General features: G+C 36.6%; 1 protein-coding gene across 2 annotated transcripts in view; it reads right to left on the reverse strand.

Moving 5' to 3' along the window:
* MPP7 (MAGUK p55 scaffold protein 7) overlaps positions 1-24,107 on the reverse strand; it is a 226,494-nt gene that overhangs the window by 143,270 nt on the left and 59,117 nt on the right. For both annotated transcript variants that reach the window (XR_010023832.1, XM_063099009.1), the window contains exon 2: positions 23,806-23,967. Coding sequence is in view for 1 of the 2 variants with exons in the window: in XM_063099009.1 (XP_062955079.1) it covers positions 23,806-23,842 (37 nt within the window). In the remaining variant the exon portion in view is untranslated. The remainder of the gene's footprint in view (positions 1-23,805; positions 23,968-24,107) is intronic.

Below are 24,107 nucleotides of genomic sequence, written 5' to 3' on the forward strand. Positions count from 1 at the left end.
ACTTAACATCATGCCAGTGTCAAAAGAGAACTATTTAAAGGGCCTAGCTCTGTTTTCATAGAGCAGGCAATGAAGTATGGATTTGGAGTTAAGAGGCAATAAAATTATAACTGGCTTATATTCTATATATAGATTTAAGTGTGTGTTTGTGTATGTGTCTTTTTGGGGGGGGAAGAGATGTTATCTTTCTGCTTTAGTTTTGGTGTAGCTTTCTGTTGTTTGACAATGGGAACACAATGAAAAATATTTAAATAGTGATTAGTGAAGATAAAGGTTTTACGAATATGGATTTGAAAGGAAAATACTGGTAAATCAAAGGTTTGTATTCACAATGTTTGCATATTTTAACGGTATGGTAGGCCTGGACCCAATAGCTCAATTGGAGGGTATGAATTAAGCCACAGTTCTAAATTTAACAAATGACAAATAAATACTCTTGTGATGGTTAATTTCATTTATCAACTTGACTTGGCTAAGGGATGCCCAGACGGCTGGTAAAACATTATTTCTGGGTATGTCTGTAAGGGTATTTCGAAAAGAGACTAGCATTTGAATTGGTAGACTCAGTAAAGGTCCACTCTCACCAACATGAGCAGAAGCATTCAGTCCATTGAGAGTCCACATAGAACAAAAGGGGGGAAGAAGGGTGAATTCTCTCTTTCTCTTCTTGAGCTGGGACATCCATCTTCTCCTGCCCTAACCTCAGACATCAGAGTCCCTGGTTCTTTGAACTCAGACAACCACTAGCAGCCCTCGCTGCCTCCACCCAACCCCAGTTCACAGGCTTTCACACTCAAACTGGGATTTTTGCTATTGGCTCCCCCAGTTCTCAGGCCTTCTGTCTCTGAATGAATTACACCACCAGCTTTCCTGGTTCTCCAGCTTGCAGACAGCAGATTCTTAGACTTCTCAGACTCCATAATCGCATGAGTCAATTCCCATAATAAACCTCCTCTTTTAAACACACACACACGTGTATGTGTATGTATATATATGTATATAAAAATAGAGATAAATATATAGATATCCCCTACAGGCTCTGTTTCTCTGAAGAACCCTTACACAACTCTTTCCTATCAAAGGAGCACTCTCTCAACCTCAGCTTCCTCACAAATGTACAGTAGTTATAAAAGATGACAAAAATAGATTGTGGTTTTCCAATATTAAAAAAAATAAAATCCCTAATAGTGGGAAAACAAGACAACATACATAGTGGGCAAAAATTTTAGGGGCCAAGGAAGGTGTTCATAATAATAGGAACTAATTGCAGAGAAATGCAAAGATGTTTTAAGATTTTTAAATAGGTTACTGAAGCCTTCTCTTTGGAAACTAAATATTGTAACCTATTTCTCCCTTTCCAGAGGAATTTTATATGGCAAATCTGGGCTGTATGAAGTCATGAAAAGCAATATACTAATGAGAATGCTTTCAGTACAGTAAAAATAGCTCATTCTGGGAAGCAGTTCATTAAGCCATCTCATACGTAGACCCGGATCTTAATTTAACTTATTCATCTGATTGGATTTAAAGGCGCTGCAGCTGGCTTCCCTGTAACCATGCTATCCTAAAGGATCACTATATCTGCCACTTTTCCTTCAAGATAAAAACTACAGTGGACCCTTGAACAACATGGGCTTGAATTGTGCAGGTCCACTTACACATGGGGTTTTTTCAATAAATACTGTACAGTACTATAAATGTATTTTCACTTATGATGTTCTCAACATTTTCATTTCTCTAGCTTTAATGTAATAATACAGTATATAACATGTAACATATTTGTTAATCAATTTTTTATGTTATCGGTAAAGCTTCCAGTCAAACAGCCGGCTATCAGGCTATTAGTAGTTGAGTCTTTGACGAGTCAAAGGTTACATATGAATTTTTGACTGCACGGGGGGGTTGGCATCCCTAACCCCTGCACTGTTCCAGGGTCAGTTGGATATGCTTTGAGGTCACTGATTTATCTGACTGGATTTAAATATGCTGTGGCCCTCTTCTATGTACCTAACCATGCTACATTGAAGGATAAACATAGCTGTCACTGTCCTGAAAGACAAAAGACTATATCCTTTTTTTTGCCAACAACTAATGGTCAGAGTGTATTTTTGAGGCTTTCAGAGCCGTGGGCAACACCATCGACATAGGGTTACCGTTTTAAATACTTTGATGTTTCAGCAACTTCAAGTAAGTTGTCCTGCATTTTTTTTTTTTTTTGCAATGTTTACATAACAGTAGTATTGTAAAGCTAAAGTCATATTTTCTATCATAATCTTACTAACTTTATGTAAGATATACAGAAGTAACAGGCAGGTAGTTTGACCAAGGTCTGGGGAAGGTAGACAACACTGATGCAACCCATAAGGAAAGGTAACCATGTTGAATAAACAATTCACCTGAAGTTATAATACATTAATCAGAAGATAATTACCAAGTGCCATCATCTTGGATAAATAAGGTTTTATTATCTTTTAAATTACTCAGATCACTAAAATATATCATAGTACTGTTAACTGTGGGTAAAACTTGCTTCATCACAGTTAGGCACCCACCAATTCCTACTTTGCCTAATAAAACTAGTTATTAAAAATTATGCCTGTTTCTATCCTCTCCCCGCCCCCCCCCCCCGTAATCCTTCCTACCACCAACTAATGAAGTTTCCTAAAATAATGCTTAGTAACAATTGTACCAGGAGCAATTCCTAGTTCTAGTAATCGTACATAATACTTACAGAGCTAGGGCATGTATGTAAGCGCTTCATAGATCATCTCATTTACTATGCCCCATAAGAAGGTGCCATGACTATCTCCATTACAGGAGGAAACACATTTAGCTCAGTAAGTGGCCTATTCAAAACTTAAACTCAACTCTGGCTTATGTACCCCATAATAATCCCATCATTTTCATCTTCTACTCTAAAATCTTCAAGGGTTACCTATAAGGGAAAAGCTAAATACCTAACCCCACATCCAAATTACAGAAAAACCAAATATTTTAAATATTTAAGGAACCTTAAAAATATTAGTGGAGGATTTCACAGAATACTTTTATCATGTTGGAGTAAAAAATGACAAAGAATTGGAAACAATAGGGGCAATGATTGATAGATTTTATAACAAATAGAATTTTCATGTATCAAAAAAACTAGACAAGTTTGTAGAAAGACTGCTAAAATTATTGGCAGCACGCAAGCGATTGAAAAAGTGCAATAAAAGAACAAACCTCAGAAAAACAGGCAATGGAAATGGGCAAAGAAGGTAGAAGAAACAGATGGCCCCCAAAATTAACAGAGCAAAGCTTAATTTAACAAATAAGTAAAGAAAAGCCAAACAGAGCATATACGTTTTCTGCCATCAATCTAGGAAATAATTAAGTTTGCAATTAGCCATTATTGACAAGGGTCTGGGGAAGTAAGTCCAGGAATCATTTAGTGGCATAAACATTCACTCATTTAACCAACACTTCTTGAGCACCATAATTCTATGTGCCAGGTGTTCAAGGTGCTTGGGATACATCAATAAACCAAAAAACAAAGATCCCTGCTCACCTGGAGCTAACATTTTAGGGAGAAGACAGATAAACATTAGAAGTAAATTACATAGTAAGTTACAAGGTGACAAGTGCTCACAGAAAAAGACAAAGTAGCGCACAATGCAAGGCAGAGCCAGTGTGCTGGGCAACCAGCACATGGCAATGACAGATCAAGTGGTGGCGGTCACAAGGAGAAAGTGGCAATTGAGCAGAGACTTGGAGAAGGAGGAGATAGCCATGCGGGTACCTGAGGGATAAGCGTTCCAGGCAGAGAGACCAGACAATACAAAAAAACCCCAAACCTCTAAGACGGGGCCCAAAGGGACGGTCTGAGGAACACAGCAAGGAGTCCAGGGGCAGAAAGAGCGAGAGGGAGTGGGGAGAGAGGACGTAAGAGAGGAAATGGGGGCCAGATCACACAGGTCTTGGAGGACAAACACCGCAAAGAGTTTGACTTTTATTTTAGAGTGAAAGAGCCATTGCAGGGTTTTGCATAAAGGTGTGATAAGGTCTGACTGACATTTTATTTTATTTTATTTTTTATTTATTTTTTTCTTTTTTACTTCTTTTTAATAAACTTTTTTTGGGGGGTGGGGTGTTTGCTTTGGAATAATTTCAGAATAACAGGTAAGTTGCAAAGATAACGCAGAGCTCCCATCCACCTCTCACCTGGTTTTCCCCACTATTATCATCTGACATTACCATGGTACGTTTGTCACAACTTAAGGAACTGACTTTAGTGAGTTTACATTAACTAAAGTCCACACTCAATTCAGATTTCACCAGTTTTTCCCTCAATGTCGTTCATTAAGTTCCTGTTGCAGGATCCATCCCAGGACACCGCATTGCATTTGGCTGCCATGCCTGTCCAGTCTCCTCGGGTCTGGGATATCTTCTCCTGCTTTCCTTGTTGTTCATGATCTTGGCAGTTTTGAAGGGTACTGGCCAGGAATGTTGCAGAATGTGCCTGCGTTTGGGCTTTTCTCTCTCTCTCTTTTTTTTAAATTTTATTTTATTTTGTCAATAATGTGGTTGACTATTGTGGCCCATTACCAAAACTTCCCTCCCTCTTCCCTTTACCCCCTCCCTCCCAACAACCTCATATCTGTTCACTTGTCGTATCAGCTTCAAGGAATTGTAATGGTTGTGTCCCCCCCCCAGTTTATTTGTGTATTTATTTATTTTTAGCTCCCACAAATAAGTGAGAACACGTGATATTTCTCTTTCTGCACCTGACTTGTTTCACTTAATATAATTCTCTCAAGGTCCATCCATGTTGTTGCAGATGGCAGTATTTCATTCTTTTTTATAGCAGAATAGTAGTCCATTGTGTAGATATACCACACTTTCCGTATCCACTCATCTGATGATGGACATTTGGGCTGGTTCCAACTTGTAGCTATTGTAAACAGTGCTGCAATGAACATTGGAGAACAGGCATACCTTTGACTTGATGATTTCCATTCCTCTGGGTAAATTCCCAGCAGTGGGATAGCTGGGTCATACGGTAGATCTATCTGCAATTGTTTGAGGAACCTCCATACCATTTTCCATAGAGGCTGCACCATTTTGCAGTCCCACCAATAGTGTATAAGAGTTCCTTTTTCTCTGCAACCTTGCCAGAATTTATCATTCACAGTCTTTTGGATAATAGCCATCCTAACTGTGGTGAGACGGTATCTCAGTGTGGTTTTGATTTGCATTTCCCAAATGCTGAGTGATGTTGAGCATTTTTTCATGTCTGTTGCCCATTCATATATCTTCCTTTGAGAAATGCCAATTTAGCTCTTTTGCCCATTTTTAAATTAGGTTACTTGTTTTCTTGTTGCAAAGTTGTTTCAGTTCCTTGTATAGTGAAAATGCAGAAAGAGAAATCAAGAAAGCTTGCCCATTTACAATACCCACAAAAAAAAAAACCAAAAAAACTTAGGAATAGAGTTAACCAAGGATGTGAAAAATCTCTATAATGAGAATTACAAACCACTGCTGAGAGAAATTAAAGAGGACACATGAAGATGGAACGATATCCCATGCTCTTGGGTTGGAAGAATCAACATAGTGAAAATGTCCATACTACCCAAAGTGATATACAAATTCAATGCAAGCCCTATCAAAATTCCAATGACATTTTTCTCAGAAATGGAAAAAACTATCCAGACATTTATATGGAATAATAAAAGACCACACATAGCCAAAGCAATTCTGAGCAAAAAAAATAAAGCAGGAGGAATAACACTACCTGACTTTAAGCTATACCACAAAGCTATAATAACCATAACAGCATAGTACTGGCATAAAAACACACACACTGATCAATGGAATAGAACAGAGAATCCAGAAATCAACTCACACACCTACAGCCATCTGATCTTTGACAAAGGAACCAAGCCTATACACTGGGGAAGAGACTGCCTCTTCATCAAATGGCGCTGAGATAACTGGATATCCATATGCAAGAGAATGAAACTAGACCCATACCTCTCACCATATACTAAAATCAACTCAAAATGGATTAAAGAATTAAATATACACACTGAAAGAATAAAACTTCTTAAAGAAAACATAGGTGAAACACTTCAGGTAGTAGGACTGGGCACAGACTTCATGAATACAACCCCAAAAGCACGGGTGACCAAAGGAAAAACAAACAAATGGGATTCTATCAAACTGAAAAGCTTCTGCACAGCAAAAGAAACAATTAACAGAGTTAAAAGACAACCAACAGTGGGAGAAAATATTTGCAAAATATACATCTGACAAAGGATTAATATCCTGACTGACATTTTAAAATCACCACCCTGGCTGCTGAATTGAGAGTAGACTGCTGGAAGCCAAGGGCACAGGCAGGAAACTGTGTGGGACGACGGTCAATGCAGTGATCCAGGCAGAACGTGACAGTGGCTTGGACCCAGGCAGTAGCCGGTGGAAATTGTGGGAAATATTCAAATTCTGGACAGATTTTGATGGGAGAACTAAATATGGATTTCTGTCTGACTGAGACGCATGAAAAAAGGAAAAGAGTCAAACATGACGTCAAGATTTTCAGAAGTTGCCATCACCTGTAATGTAGATGTAATGAATTCCAAATATCTATAGGACATCAGGTGGAGATGCATGGGCAGTTGGATGTAGGAGACAGCAGTTCTGCAGAGTGGTCTGAGCTGAAGATACTTACTTGGAAGTCATTGGCACAGGAATTGTATTTAAAGCCATGAGCCCTGATGAGATCCCCAAGGGCATGAGCATAGACAGAAGAGAAGAGGAGCCCAGGACTCAGCCCTGACGTTTCCAAGGTTAGGAGCTGCAGAAGAGAGGAGGGACCAATGTCTCTCAGAGAGGATGACCAGGAGTGTGATGTCCTGGAAACAGAGATGTCAAGGAAGAACAAACAATCCACTGTGCAAATGCCGCTGATGAGGCAAATACAGGACTGCGAACTGCCCTCTAGACTTAGCAATGTGGAGGCTGCCAGCTTTGGGAGAATGATGGGGGCAAAGGACTGAGTGAAGAGCAAGAAAAATCGAAAGAGACGAAACAGTGAGAGCAAATACAGACAACTCTGGGGACAAAAGAGAATTGATGTGTGTAAGGAAGGAGAGGGTAAAAAGTTTTTTAAGATGAAAAAAATAGCTTATTTATATGCTAATATCAATCATCCACCATTGAGAGAAATTCTGATGCTGTAGAAGAAGTTGCTGGAGCTCCAGCCTTCCATAGATGAGAAGGAATGGGGTAGTGCCCGGGGAGGGGGGGGGCTTTCGAAAGAATGTGGGCAGCACACTCATGGTCCTGGGGAGGGAGGCAGCATACAGGGGAGCAAATGTGGGCAAGGGGACTTGGGATCATTCCCTTGCGACTGCTTCAGTATTTTCAATAAACGAAAAAACACGATCATCTGCCGAGAGTGAGGACAGGGAAGAAAGCATTTGCATTTAAAAGAGAAGGCTGGACAGAACCCTCTGGGAAAAGAAAAGAATGTACAAAATGGAGAAGTCATAAATTAGTATCCATGACTGGCAATATGAAAATTTAAAGCTTACATTCTCTTTGATCTAGAAATTCACCTTCATTCACTCATTCATTACACATCTAGGTAGCCAAGAGGGCCATCTATAGGATCTATATCCAACTGTTATCAGTGTTTCATTTGAGAAGAGAAACCTGAAGGGACAGGAGACAGTTCCTTTCATTTTTGCTCTATATATTTCTGCACTGCTTGAGTTTTTACAAGATAGGCATGACTTTTACAATTTTAAAAATTTCACTTCTGTGTAATAATTTCATGTAAACCTTCTTGCAGCAGTGTAGCTCACAACCTCCCCTCAAACTCTGTTCCAGACAGAGTGGATTACCACTTGCTGTACCCTGAAAGCATAACATCTGTGCAACCTTACACCAATTCACCAGATAATTAATTTCCTGATGATTGCTACTGCAATCAGCATCCCCTCCTTCAGGACCCCTGAGATTACCTGAAAGACAAAACATGCATGGTAACATGCTTACATCAAAGTTTCATTAACAGGTTTAACGTAACACACTCAACAACATCTCAAGGAGTATATTTGGGACGCCAGCAAGCAGCTCCTGAGTCCCTCCACTTTTAAAAGTTCTTCTTCATCCTTTCCCAACCTCTTTCCATAAACACTGAGTGTTTCAGTGCTGGGAGGAAAAAAAAAAAAGCAAACAAAATCATCCCCCAGTGTAGTGTAGCAGCCAGATATCAGTAATCATGAAAATAAATGTAAAGTTATAACTCTGAAAAGTGCTAAAGGGTGGGGATTCTAACACCAGAAAAGTGTAATGGTGAGATGTGAACTATTTCAGGGACAGGGTCCCCGAGGAAGTGATGAATATGCTGGGATCTGAGGGAAGTACAGATGTCAACACGGGGTACACAGCTGGGGAGTAGAAAAGCCTTGTAAAGAAAGGGCCACACTTACAAAGGCCCTGGGATGGGATGCTTAAGACTGCAGCCAAATGACATAAATACAAATCCCAACTCTGCAACTCGGCAAATGACTTAACATCACTGTGCATCCATTTTTTAATTTATAAAATAGGTATAGGGCTCCTAACCTTATAGGATTATTATGTGGATTAAATGAGTTAACTGTAAAGCTAACAATGATGCCTCACTTGGCTGAACTACTTATGTAAGCATCTTCTAAATAAAAGTAAAATATATTTCAAGTTAAATGCTAAAATATGGGAGTTCACCTAAGCATTAAGGAGACAGATTATGAAACTGAGTTATCCTGCTGGAATAAAGACTTTTGCAATGGGCAATAAAGATAGGCAATAATGGACCCCATGTGTTGGGTAAAGAGTGAGCCAGAGAGATGAGAAATGAAGCAGGTGATCACAGACAGTCCTGGCCTAGTCAGTGTAGACATTTACATTGTAAGGAACGGAAGGGAAGAAAAGAAAAATGACAAAATGGTCCTTGTCCTCAAACAGCTTAACAACTTTCAAGATAAAGACAATGCAACAAATATTTACAGGAAACATTGATAGCTATCACTTTGGTGGTATCGATATTACATATTCATTAACAATGCACTGACTATACTGGCTCATGTAAGCCGAATGCCAGCGCACGGCTGACTTTATCAAAATCCAAACTGAGACTTCAGGGAGCCAATCATCTGTCATTAACACTAAACATGCTGAAACAGCCATGAACTCATCTTACAAAATGCTTCAAGTGATATAGAAAAATAATATCAAACCTTTAAATGAGGTAATTATGAATAATTTTCACATTCCTCCCAACTGCCAATGTTAGACATAATAAAGAAACACAGTGGAGCTGACCAGCTGTAGCATAACAGTGCTGCCTTACTGCAACGAGTGCTACTCAGAACGGATCTGATGACAAATGTTCATTCAAATGACTCCTTCTCGGTCTCTGGGCCCCTAACTCTTGAAATGACAGTGGAAAGATACAGGATTAATTTGGTCAGTATAAGTATTGTTATTTATCCTTATTCTTTTGGGCAGAACTAAAACTTGGAAAGTACTAGCTACATTCAGGGGTGGTGGCAAAAACAGTCAGGAATATATATAATTCATCTCAAGGGGTAGTATTTTTTTTTTTTTTTAACAGATCTTGCTCTTGAGCCTTTTAACATTAGTTCTCCCAGGAATTTTTCCAAGGGTTCTTGATATCATTCACATATTCGTAAGAAAAATTAGAAAATTCCTGCCTATAAGTTCCTGTTTACAGTTTAAGCACTTTAAATTTTTTGATATACACTTTCATCTTCCATTTCAAAGGCTATATTAGTTATACAGAAATACAAAAGATCCTGGGATACAACACACTCAGAAGTCAGAAAAACTGCATCAACCAACAACTTACACCAAGAAAGTCAAGAAAAGGCTTTACCGTTTGATAGAAACCAATATCACAAAATTCATCTTTATTATAAAAATTATCTTACGAATCATTAAGATGGGTAGGGGAAAGGAAGTAATGGGAAAAAAGATGTCAAGAAATATATTCACCTCCTACACAAAAGAGAATAAAGACGTTATGCTTTGTAAAAGTGAGAAATTACCAGGGTTGTTGTGTTTGTCGAACACAGAGAACTGTTTTTTCATCAAGAAGACTGTAGAGTGAGGACAAGCCATCTGGACTATATCAAACGCAATCCAAGGGGAAAGCAAAAAATGAAAGCCTCTAACTTACCCAACTGCTTGCGGTTCCAAAAGCCTAGAGAGAACGAGGCAGACAAAGTATGTGAACTATGATTTTCCTAACTCATGATGGATTGAAGATGATTCATATCTGCTTATGGAGACCTGAAGCCCAGATGAAAATAACAACATGTAATGCAATTTAAAGTTACTGGAGGGCTTGATCAAAGTGACGAGGAGATAATAAGTGAATGTGGCAATGATGACTAACTCCCAATCAGTGGGAAGGAGACCATGACAGTCCGATGGAGAGGTGGCTAGGGTTCAGCTGAGACAGCGTGACAGAAACAGGGGTGCAGTAAAGCGGGGGATGGGAGTAGAATAGGAAGCAACATGCTTTAGCAGCAGAAGAATGAATCTTCAGATTAAAGGAGCAATATGTCACTGAGACTGTTCACACGTTTGGTAAACCGTGTTCCTATATACCTGAATAACAAAACTGTGTGTGGAAGAAAGAGGTGCAGTTTTGTCAGTTCCCTGTTTAGTCTGAGCAGATGATGGACCATCAGGTGAGACAGATATGTATGAAATTGACCAGGTAATACTGCGCTGAGAGTAAGAATATCTCACTAACTAAACAAACAGTTGCGTTTTACACATATAGTAGGTATTCACAAAACATCAAGACACCAGTAAAACCTCCTATGAAGCTTGCCAATCAAAGAATCTGTCTTGTATTTTAGGCAATGAGACCTTCCGCTAAAGGATCACACTGTCTCCAAACACAAGGAACAACAACAACATAAAAAACACCCAAGATTCAGGACAGCCTAATTCAATTAAAAATTTACTAAACAGAGGAATAGTTGCTGTTAAGAAAAAAGGCTAAAATTTAAAAAGAAAAGAAAAAAAAAAAAAAAGCAGGCAACTTATACCAACTTATACTTATTTTAAATACCCAGTATGATCCAGGGCTAGTTGAAATCTTAACTCCTGATTTCAGAAATGCTTTAACCAAAACCAATAGAGAATTCACACATTCCTCCCCTCCACCTCCATAGCACCTTTTAAAGAAATACCCCTATGCTATAAGCAAGGTATAAAGTGGCAACATACCTATTGCAGATATTCTGAAAATTCAAGGAAAAAGATGACAAAGCACAGAGCACAGATCTACCTGTGTAAACTGTGAAGCAACCTTTGTCTAGAACATTTTCTATTGCTTTTTCACTGTATGGGACAAATAAAAATTATTATTAAACTCAATGCAGTGAATTTAATGTTAAATGTGACATCAATTCTCAAAACAATGACATATCTAAAATGTGAAAGCACAAAGTGAAGAAATTTTTCCAGTTCCAGAAAACTGCTTCTGTAAAAATACAATATTCCGTACAAGACAGTAGTAGTTCCTAAGAGAATAAATGGCTCAGATTTGATGAAAGTGTTTCCTGCAGCGAACAATTCACTCTTCTTGCAGATTCCAGATGCTCAACATTCCTGACATCAGAATGGAAAAATTTACTGTTAGTCTAGAGAAATTTAATATCACCATTCTTGTCATATCCTTCATAGCTTCATTATTAGAACAAGTCTGGGGAAGCTATAAACCTATGTTAAATGATAAAAAAAGATGTTCTCTGTGTTTAATCATATTAGATAATATAAGCAACCATAACATTTAGAAATCATATGGAAAAAGACTTGAGAAACAGAAAAACAAATGTATATTTATTTATTTGTCTTACTTTTGATATTTGCATTCTGAGCAGTATAGCCAGGCATGGGACCAAAATGTTTTACTATAACCTAGGGCTAATAAACACTAAAGAACATATATCGACGCCTAGAACAACACTATAAAATTTTATTATATTAATAAAATGGGATACACCAAGCTTTAAATTTTCCACTTTGTCAAAGGTAAAATAATCAGCACTATTCAGTGCCATTCATAACAGGCCTCAATTTTTCTCATTTAAAGTATGTTTTATTTCCAAAAGGACCGATACTACTAAAATATTTTAATACAACCCTGACAGAAGCATTCTCTTTTTTACACTATCCCTCAACTGCAAAGAACTTATTAAAGCATTTGCAAGCTGAGTTTTTAAAGATGCAAGATAATTTAACTATTTATAATATTGCAGTTTGCTTAATAGCACTTCACACAATTACCTTAAAGTTTATAAAATCAGGGTGAGTTAACAGAGGGCAAGTACATACACCTGTGCATAACTTTCTTTTCAGACGCTCTCTTGTACCTTTAAATACTTTACAATTTATAAATGTGTTCAGTAGTCTGCAGCTTTGCACAAAGTATTCTTCAATACCAAAGTAAATGTGATAGTGCTTTGATTTTCAGCAGTACTCACTCAAAAGATAAAGCCATAGCAAAATGAAAATCACATCTAAAACTCTTATTAATTTTTATAAGAGTTTAAAAGCTGTCATTTACAAAAATTGATTGAGTACATTTACATTATAGTAAACCAGTTATAGACCCTGCTAGTCTGGAATAGTTGGCTACAGATGCTAAAATGCTATATTTGCTTTATGGCAGTTAGTAGTATGATAGGTCTTATTTCTATTTATTCTGATATTTATTGTATATATTTAAAACTTAGGCCAGCTGGTTGGCTCAGTTGGTTAGAGCACAGCCTTGTAACACCAAGGTCAAGGGTTTGGATGTCCGTTCTGGCCAGCTGCCAAAAAAAAAAAAAATTTAAATTTAGCATGACATGTAGTTAAACCAAACTGAATAGCAAATCTGGATATTACCTTACACTGTAGGGTAGCAACCTAAATCTTATTCTCATCATACTACTGTAGCTACCATTCAGTGTACTAAATGGTAAGTAATGGACAGATCAATAGGTACTTAATCAGGAAGATAAGTAATGGCAGGAGAAACCAAGAAAGTAAAAGTGGGCTATTGGTTGTACAGAATGATGTGGTAGAAAGAGAAGTAGGCTTTTCTCCTAGGACTGTGGCAGTAATCAACAGAGATAAAAGAGTGAGTATGTAGCACCTAATTTGTGTCTCCCTACTTTGCAATGGGATGAAAGCATTTAAAAAAAAAAAATCTGGCACATGGCTGACCCCTAATAAATAGCAGCCATTGTCATCATCTCAGGGGCTTGTTAGATGAATTAATAAGCATTTAAGTGAAAGAAAAGCTCTTAGTGGAGTTCAAGGGACACAACTATCTTGAATGACTTTCTTTTTCAAAGCATTCTCCCCAAATATCCTACAGGATATCCCCAAGAACAACCTGTGACACAATAATGCAACAGTTGAACTGCTAAGAAACCTCGCACTATCAATAAGATATATAAACCTTTGTTTCAATGGGGAAAAGACGTTGTAGGTTAAGAGAGTTCCCAATAATAACTAAGGTATTTCCATAAATGAATTTTAGTAGCAAAGTATCTAAGCTATTAATACATTTTATTTTAGCTAAGAATAACAAGTTAGTGGTTCATACCTGATAGCCACCAAGCTCAATACTTCCCAACTTTTCAGCCCATATTCAAGTCTTCTCTAAACAGGTGAAATTTTGCTAGCCACAAAATTCATAACTATTGGGGGTAAATCTTCCCTACCCAAAAGACCAAAATAGTGGCCAGTCAAATCTACTGAAACAAAATATCCAGAAACAAAATATCCAGGATATATAAAAAAACTAAATATAAGGTAAGGACAGCATTTCAAATCAGTTAAGTAGTGAGGAACTACTCTACTCAGAGCACTGAACTTCTGGATAACCATTGCAGAGAAAAGTGAAATCAAATAAACTAGATCCCTGGATAATGAAGCCAAACCTAAGAATCTCATTACACGCAAACCATGCAATGATTTTATTTGCTAAGAGGCTTTATTTGCTAGGCTAAATATACTTTCAAGATATGTGTAAGGGTGATTGTTCCACAGCCCCAAAACTTGTCAAGAAGGAACAAAGCAAAACAGACAGACCTCAGGTATTCTGTACCGTACCTCACATGTTCACTTGAGCTCCCAGGACATATTTTAAAACTCTAGGAGATTCAAGTGCACTATATCAGAAAGAGAAGTTTAACATTTAATGAGAGTGTTGGCAAATAAAATATTTTAAAATCTTTATCAATATTTTCAATAGCTCTACAATAGCTATTTAACTACATCTTAACCGAGTGAAATCTTCTTCCAGGTTCGGTCTCCAGTTTTACTGGAACTGCTCACCATTCACCCCCTAAAGGTCTCTTCTAAAAGAAAAAACAGCTAAGTCTTCTGAATAACAAAAATAAACCTACTGAAAAAAGTTCATATTACCAAAGGGAAAAGAACAATTCTACACCAATAGGAACCTGAAATCCACTAAGACAATCCTCAATATATTTAGTCACTCAAACCATCACAAACTCTTTTTAGAACTGAACCCTAAGATTGTGCTAAGATTAAACAAACAAAAAAGCAATGAAGACTATTACAATAGAAACCTAGTGATCTGGTCAATTTCAGTCATTACATACACATAAGCATACATGGGAAATAAGGCTGTAAAAATAGCCTCCCAAAGTAATTATTCCTATTTATTTCATAAGACCCCCCCCCAAAAAAATACTGTCTTTAATTTAAATGTCACTTATTGCCACATTTTCTCCTGAGCAAGGTTCTGCTGGAGGAACAAAGATGAGCATTTTCCAAATTGCTCACTGGGCTCCAAGCCTGAGGAAACAGCACAAGACAGCAGACTAATTCTAGTCTCCTAAGAGCGCAGCCTGCCGGCCATTAGAGTGTCCCAATTGTCTCTCAGGTGGTCCACAGGAAAGTTCTACTGGGGATTTAGCAATGTCAAAGAAAAAAAATCAGTACAATTTTGTTCACCTATATTTTAATTGGCAATAAGATTATGATGTTTGCAGAAATCTAGTCCCATCACTGTTACATAAGACTATACCAGCGCCATAGGTTAGGCTTGTCACAGATCTTGTAATTAGCTTCCATGGGCATTTGCTTCCTGCCATTTGTGTTTGGAAAATTAATACTTTACACAATTACATCGAGCCATATTCTATTGACTAAAACAGATCAAAGACTTAAAATTACTTCATAGAAGCATCAAAGTAGTGATTAAAAATAGTAACACAAACAATAGGCGTTTCCCGATTGTCTGAATATTTGTGATCTGAGTCCCAAGTGTTACAAGGTGACAAAGGAAAGTAAATATTACTAATTACAATATTACTAATAAAATGGCAATATATAACATTAGGCCCTCATTCAAACATCCCTTTCAACCTAACACATGCCCACTACGCTAGTGTCATTGGTCTTTATCTTAGATGCTATAAACATCATCGCAAAAATACAGGATTTCACACAGCTGACTAAATTCGACCATAAACAATGATGGTGATGAATTAGTCTCTGAAAGATCTTCGCCAGTTAACAACTAGAAAAGAAAAAAGTAACTTACTTGTCATCATACTGAATCTGAATATCAAAGTTTAAAAAAAAACAGCCTAGAGAAACTGAGGACTTTAAACATTTTTGTTAAAATGCTCTTTTCATTATCTTGCTGGAAAAGTCAAAGTCCTAGTACAAATACTGTCAGCAATATTACGCCAATAAAGAAAAAAATCTCAACGACAGATCAGTCTGGTTAGGAAATCCCGTTAAAATTTTATTTACGATATCAAAATCATGATGCTTAATATCTTTAAAACAATAGATTCGAGTTATTTAAGATAGTGAATATATCACTGATATTCGCCGCTAAAGAAAAGCGTTTGAAGTGACAAAAATGGACTTTATTGGTATTGTCAGTGTCATGAAAATATTTTGTTCTCATCTTTCATTTAAAAATTCATGTGATCGCTTGGGAAAAAAATTTTCAAAATTATCCTTGATAATTTGTATATTTCATTGTGGAAAAGCAAGGTCTTGAACTTGCTGCTCTTTTCTTCCAATAGTTCCCAAAAAGAAGTATACCCTGCAGATGAGACTTGATCATATTTGTAATTTCCACAGTCTCCTTCCACAGCACATCGAGATCATTAAGTATGGCGTCGACTGCTAGCTGTCCTCTGTGAACATAAAGCAGTGTGTGAATTGGCATTTGGGTACAACCTTTTGTGGGTTGTGGTTTTGTTTTGTTTTTTTTTTTTTTGCAGTAATGTACTTCCCTGCACACAGAGCTTGTCCTCCTTACCACTCAATCAGTACACTTATCTCATGCTTGTCACTGATCATAAAATACTTATGAACTAAGCGAAAAAGTCCTCTCCATGAGTTTTGGGTTTTTCTGTGACAAACAGAAAAATCACTAAGTATTATATTTTTTAAGAACTCCAAATAACGAACTACAAAATAATTCTAAAGCAAAACAAAAAAATTTTTTTTTTGTCGTTTTTTTCGTGACCGGCACTCAGCCAGTGAGTGCACCAGTCATTCTTATATAGGATCCGAACCCGCGGCGGAAGCGTCGCCGCGCTCCCAGCGCAGCACTCTCCCGAGTGTGCCACGGGATCGGCCCCCAAAACAAAAATTTAATGAAATTAGAAAATACTTTTAAGCTATGGAATGAAATAAAACCAATAAACTTTGGGAGAAATAGTCTTAAATGTGAACACTAGAAAAAGGGAAAGATTGAACACTTATAAACAAAGCATTTCAGGGAATTAGAAAAAGAACAGTAAAAAGTAATGAAAAAAAAACACCAAATGTACACTAGAGAAAATTAATAAAGCCAAAAAGTTTATATCTAAAAAGACTAAAAAGATGGACAATACTCTGCAAAATAAAGCAGAGAGAGAAAGGAGAGAGTAAAAAGGACCAATATCAGGACCAAAACAAAATGAAAAAAGCATTAATATAGAAACTACAGACATGAAATAACAATACTAAGATTATTTCTCAAATTTTGATGAAATGGACGGGGTCTTAGAAAAATGTAAATCACCAAAACTGACTCAAGAAGAAATAGAAAGCTAGAATATACTTATAACCTTTAAAATAAATAAATTAGTGACAAAAAATTGTCAAGAAGACAATTCCAAGGCCCAGGTGGCCTAACAGGTAAGTTCTGCTCAAGTAAAAGTTAATTCCAATCTTTCACAAACTTTTCCACAGAGGAAGAGGAAAGATTCTTACTAACGATGCTAGTATGACCTTATGTAAATGTGATAAAGAATGAGAAAGGGAAATCACAGGCTAAACTTACTCATGATCACAGATTTTAAAATTCTATACAAAATCTGAGCAAATCAAATTCAGCATTATATAAAAAAGATAATAAATCATGACCAAATTTGGTTTATACCAAAATGCAAGTTGGTTTAACATTCAAAAACAATGCAATTTGCTATATTAAGAGATTAACAGGAAACCAATCATATGATCACTAGAATGGTTAAATAAAAAGCACTTGACAAAATTCAAAGGCAAATCATTAAAAAATCTTTTGCAAACTAGAATAAAAGGAAACTTCCTTAATCTAATAAATGCTATACAAGAAAAAATAAATAAATAAAAAATAAAAAACAGAGCAAGCACAACAAAGAAAAAATGCTGAAATAATTTCTTTGATATCTAAAGTTAAAAATAAGGAAGCTCACTCTCAGCATTGATATTCAACATTGCAATGAAGGTCCCAGATGGTAGCTAGCATTGCAAGCAAAATAATAAGCCATGGTGGAACAACTAGATATTTGTGTGGAAAAAGTTAACATGGAGCCCTACCTCACACCTTACACGAGAATCTATTCTAATACTCTATTCCAGAGTTTTAAAACCAAAATGTAAAGGAAAAAGGAATGACATCATGACCACAAGTTAAAGAAATATTTCATGAATAAAATACAGAAATCACTAAGCACAAAGGAAAATGGTGCTCAGCAACACTGAAGTTAATAACTCGGGGATGGAAGCAGGGGAAGACAGTACAAAGAGTGAGAAGACAAGCCACAGGAGAATACATAAAACCTGGTGGCATTTGGGGGAATCTAATTAAGGATGAGTCACACTGAAGATAAATTTAATTTGGGTTTAGTGGGCGTATAGTTATGTAGTGGGCTATAGTTACACAGTTCCTTCGTGCTGTATTTATTTAAATTATTGTTAGCCATCCAGTGGAAAAAGACTTGGAGGAGTACTACTACAGCCCTCTGTGCTGGCTCAGCGGCTCAGGACACAAGGACCCAGACCCAGAGTCTGGATCATCACGTGACCAAGTCCTATAGCACCCAGCACTGCAAGAGTGAGCACAGTGCCAAGTGTCCCAAGCCAGAAGCTCTCTTGTAAAACTTCTATCACTCATCAGAGTTGTAAGACTGTGTGCAGAAGATTTTCTTCTCATTTAGACCTAGTCAAAATGGAAATTTCCTTCTGTCAGGAATATTTTCAATACTGTACCACTGATCAATTTTCTTTTCACTGGGAATCATGCAAAGTAAAATTTTTCAGAATTTCTGTGTAAAGTTGAATGCTGTTTGCATACAAACTATCAGTAATTAAAAAAAATTGATCAGTATGTAAGAAGGATTAGATTGGCTTTCCCTTTTCTTAGAGTGAATATTACATATAGAAAAAGTGATCAAAGCACAGACACCCACACAATATAGAAGAAAAAGTATTACAGAGGTGTATCAGGCAGTTAATTAATAAAAAGAATTTGCTTTTTCCCTGATTTTTAAAATACTTGTTATATGTACCCACTTTTTAAAATTTATAATTTGTTATGATTTTTTTCTCATTCTAAATAAATATTCACTTTCACTTTAAAAAAATACATAAGGTGGTATTCCATTTGTAAAGTTCAACAAGCAAAATTAAACCATGTTGTCTAGTAATGATTACATAAATCAAACTATGTTTTGTGTATAGTATAAGGTAGGAATCTTTTTTTTCCTCCCACATCCAGGAGGTTGAAGAAGTGACCAAGAAGAGATACACAGGTTGTTTTCAAGGTGTTTGATTTCTTGACCTAAGTGGTGGTCACATGGATGTTGGTGTTATAACCACTTTAAAAAATTTCCTTATAAAATGTTTATGCACATTTCTGTACATATACTTTATTTCACATTATATGATGTTTGTAGAAATCATACTTAATGAAATTTTAAAAATAAAATTAACATAAAAACTAACATAGGTATTATGCAGGAATGAAATTATTCCTTAAGATTAAAAACAGCATAGCACGATCTCAGGAATAAAAACAAGATCAACTCTCTAGCTGAAAAAAGTTGTTTCCTATGGGTTAACAATTCTATACTGCTATATAGGTACACTGGAACTGAACAATTAAGTAAATGGAAGGTGGATGGCGGGGGCAGGTTTTTCAGTGCTTACAAATAAGCAAAGGGAAGAGGCTAGAATGATCCATTTGCTAACGGATTAGAGTTGGAGACATCAGTAAGAATTTACATTTAACTTAATATAGTTACAGATGATGGCAAGTAGAAATTTTCATATGTGTGTGTGTGTGTGTTTAGGCATGGGTTAGTGTGTGTGTGTGTATATATATATATATATATGCATATATATATATATATATATATATATTTCTTTAGTTTGTCAGCTGACAGGGCCTAAAAGAAACAACGCTCCAATAGCAATGAGCAAACCTATCGCCTATGTCTTGGTTTCTAATCCCACTCTCCAATAAAGAGAACTAGGGCTTCTTAGAGAAATGGCTATTTCTAGGACTGGTACAGGCAATACACAGGATGAGCCTGGAGCATCCGTAGTGCCAAAAGTAAGTAAGTGTTGAAAACAACAAGACCACATTGATGAGGGTTTATCAAAGGAGCCAACTGAAAGAGCTCCCAATGGCCAAAGCTGGAACCATCTGAGCAACAAAATAACCCAAAGTATAAAATAAATATCCACGATTCTACATTGATAAGAATAAATAACTGAATAAATTGATAAATGAGGGAGAAAAGACAAGAAATTCCGAGCAATTTATATAGATACTTCTTTCTAAAGTAGGGGGCACATAAGACACCACTCTTTAAGCGTGGGCTTCACATAGAGACCTCCATCCAAAGACTACAGTATGGAAAGGGTGGAAAAAGAGAGTAACTTTACAATGGAGAAGGCCCGACAAACAGTACTTTAGCCAGTACTAACATCAACAGTCAAAAATCAAGTTGATAGTACATACCCTTGACATGATAAGATGACAAGGGCACTTTACCTCTGTGGTCTTATTCCCCAAAACATACAACCCGGTGTCTCCATGAGACAAACATCAGACAAATTCCAGTAGAGGGGAATCCTACAATGCCTGATCAATACTCTTCGCAACTGTCACGGTCATCAGAATCAAGGAAAGTTTGAGGAACTGTCACAGCCAACAGGAGCTAATAAGACATGATGGCTAAATGTTATATGGTATCCCAAGAGAAAGCCTGGAACCAAAAAAAACCCAAAAAGCAAAAAACAAAAAACCAAGGAAATCTAAATAAAATATGGAATAAAATATGGACTTCAGGTTTAGTTAATAATAATGTATCAATATTGGTTCACCAACTGAAACGAATTTACCATACTAACCTAAGAGGTTAATAAGAGGAAACTCGTTGTGAGATATAGTGGCACTGTCTGTATTATCTTCATAATTTTTCTATAATTCTAACATGACTCTCAAAAATAGTCTATTGAAAAAAATTTTTAAGTAAGATCAACAGATCACTGCAGCCAAGAAGGAAAACCCAGAACATATGTAATGCTGGTGTATGGGACAGAGGGGATAGTACAAACCCATGTGGAGAGGAAGAGCTACTGAATAAGTGACCCTGAAGCTCCTGTCATCCATGCGGAAAAACAGAATTAGATTAGACTAGATTACTGCCTCATTCCACATACTAATGGCAGTTGGATTAAAATTCTGAATGTGAAAAAAAAAACCTTTTAAAATTATTAGAAGAAAATTTTAGAGAATATTACCACGATCTTGGGATATGAAAGGCCTTCTTAAGCAGAAGGAAAAAAGCACTAACCATACAGAACAGATTGATTTGACCACATGGAAGTTTTCAACTTCTATAAAAGAAACGGTACTATTTAAGGAGGGAAAAAATAAAAAGGACAAATCGCTAACCAGAACTAATGGTATTTAACCTATAATGGCCCAAAGAATTAATATACAAAATACAAAAGAAGAAATTCTGCAAATAAATCAGAAAATGATAAACCAATACAAAAATGAGGAAAGGATAAAAATAGATAAACCACAGAGGAATGAATGGCCATTAAAAAAAATGGAAGTATGCCCGGTGTCAGTAGTAAGGCACATTTAACACTTAAGATACTATGTTTTTCCCATTAGATTGGTACTAATTATAAAGACTGATAATACTGAATATTGGCAAGAATGTGGGGGAAAGGATCCTTAATGCCTTGTCTATAGATTGTTAAGTGGTTTAACCACTCTGGAGGACTATTTGACAACATTATTAACAGTGGTACAGTTCACCATATTGTGATATTATGGAAAACTTTGTATTAGTTTAAAAGAATGAGATATATAGATGTACATAGGGCTATGCAGATATACAGATAAATATGCATAAACATACACATAAAGACACACACTTTTACATGTATGAGTATACACCCCGGAAATACCTCTCCAAGACATATTGCTTGGTATAGAAAAAAAGTTATAGAACAATCCATAGGGCATGATAAAAATCTGTGATTAAAAAGAAAAGGGGGGGAAAGACTCAAAGCAATGCATTAAACACATATTTAAGTGTTTAATGCACAGAAAACTCTTGAAGGCTACTTCTCAAACTGAGAAAATGAGATTAGGGCAAGGGGATGGGAGGATAGCACATTTTTTGTCTATGCATCTTTGACAAAGAGAATGTTTTTATGCATTACTTGCTCAATTAAATTTTTTTTCTTAGTAGAATAAGTAGAAAGGAGAAGATGCAGAAGTGGTACAAGTTTTACACTGAAAATGTTATCTCAAATGTTTACTAAGTGCATTTGGGCCGGTGTTAGCCAGGTTCCTTTCTCCTGCTGCATGAGCCTCTGAGCTACAGTCACATTCTCTTAACTCTGCACCCCTGAAGACCTGAAAAAGGGACATCAACAATGTTGCTAAGCAGCACTGATAAAGGTAAAAATGACTCCTGACTGGTCAACTGGACTGGGGGAACTCCGAGGGGACTACAAGCATCTGATGGGTACACCATACTTTGGGGCATGCATAAACACACTGACTCCTGGAACAGGCATGTCTTCTGTGCCTGGCTCAAACCTTGTTGGCACATAAGGTCAAAACACATCACAAAGCAAGGTGTCAGTGAGACAGGAACCTTAGATTGACACTGAGCGAACCACCTACGTGTGGAAAAGCCCTTTTCAAATTCTAAATAGCCTAGGTTATTTTTCTTGACTGACACCTAAACTGCCCTATAAACTATAAACACTGTTTTAATCATCCTTTGAGCTATATGTAAGCAACAATATTTGGCATTCAATTAAACTAAGGTATTTTTGGTGAACAGTGACGTATAAAACTTATTCATTACACAACTGCCATAAATTTATGGTTCAAATAAATTTTATCTATAATTTCCCAAACCACTATGGAAAGTTAAATCATTCATTTTTATATAGTAGAACACAATGTGGTACTATATAAAAACGAAAAAGAAGGAAAAAATTTTTTCCATCGGAGTCAGCTTTCAAGTTAATGTTTTAAGAAAGAAAAATTTTATATAATTTAACAATCAAAATTTCTTCCTGACAGAATCTAATCCTCAGTGTAAATCACAGTGGAAAAAAAATCATTTTTGATGGATAAAGACGAGACAAAATTTGCCAAAATGTAAGTATAGATATTCTTGAAATAGCAAACAGTGTTATTTGCAAACAGTGCACATGGAAATGTAATGTAATACAACACAAAATTAAATTTGTGATTCAGCTTCTCTGAAATTATGGTACCCGTAATTGTAAGTGTCCAGTGTGAGACAGTTTTCTCAGCTGGTTACAGAATGGTATCAGCAGAACCAAATTCAGCATGGTCAGTGTAACACAGAGAACATTCCTTTTAGTCACTCTACACCACCACTTCTTTTGAGGGGTCTTAAAAATACATGGCATGGCCCACAACCCCACTCACATTCTGATCTAACTAGTTCTAAATTCTTTTCAAAAGTGCTGATTCTAGGGAACACCAAACAGGACCTCAAAGGGACACCCACCACCCCACCTCCCAAATCAGATCAGAAGGGGATTTTACATACATGTAAATAAATACACATGAATACGTGTTTTTGCCTTTCTTAGGAATATTTATTCTATGTCTAAGTCTTCCAACTAATAATATAAGGTGCAATGTTATCTGCCATACTTTTCTGTATGTTTAAAATTTTTTACAATTAAATGCATGGCATTATTCCAAATCAAAAGAGTAAAACAGCGTCAGCACAAGCCATCACCACCTGGAGAACGAAGCAGTCAATGGCCTAGGAAGGACATATCTAAGAGGATTTAATGCCCCCTTACATTGGTTACAGAAAAACCAGCATGACCTGTTTGCACTTAACTTCCAGCAGTGCTGTTTCACTGCAAACAAGATTTAGGGAAGGATGGACGAGGAAAACTGCACCCAGAGGGTTCGCATACCTGTGTCACTCGCAGCTCCCGTTGACAAGGCTGGCATGCTGCAGGCTGCAGGTGGGGACTACACACTCCAAATACTCTATCCTCAAAAAGCTGCAGGGAATTCCAGTTTTACGGCCTCCAGCCACACTGTCTGCCGCGAGGTACAAATCTCATAAGCTGTTTCTAGAAAGAAAAGAAACACACATTTATATATAGAAAAGATGTATCACTAAATTACGACATTCTGTAATTCAGAATTCTTATTCCAGCACACTACCAGTGAGATCATATTCCTTCAGAATTTTTTCTATAGACTAATGCAA

Source organism: Cynocephalus volans, chromosome 6 (genome assembly GCF_027409185.1).
Source record: "Cynocephalus volans isolate mCynVol1 chromosome 6, mCynVol1.pri, whole genome shotgun sequence".
Lineage (NCBI taxonomy): Eukaryota > Metazoa > Chordata > Mammalia > Dermoptera > Cynocephalidae > Cynocephalus > Cynocephalus volans.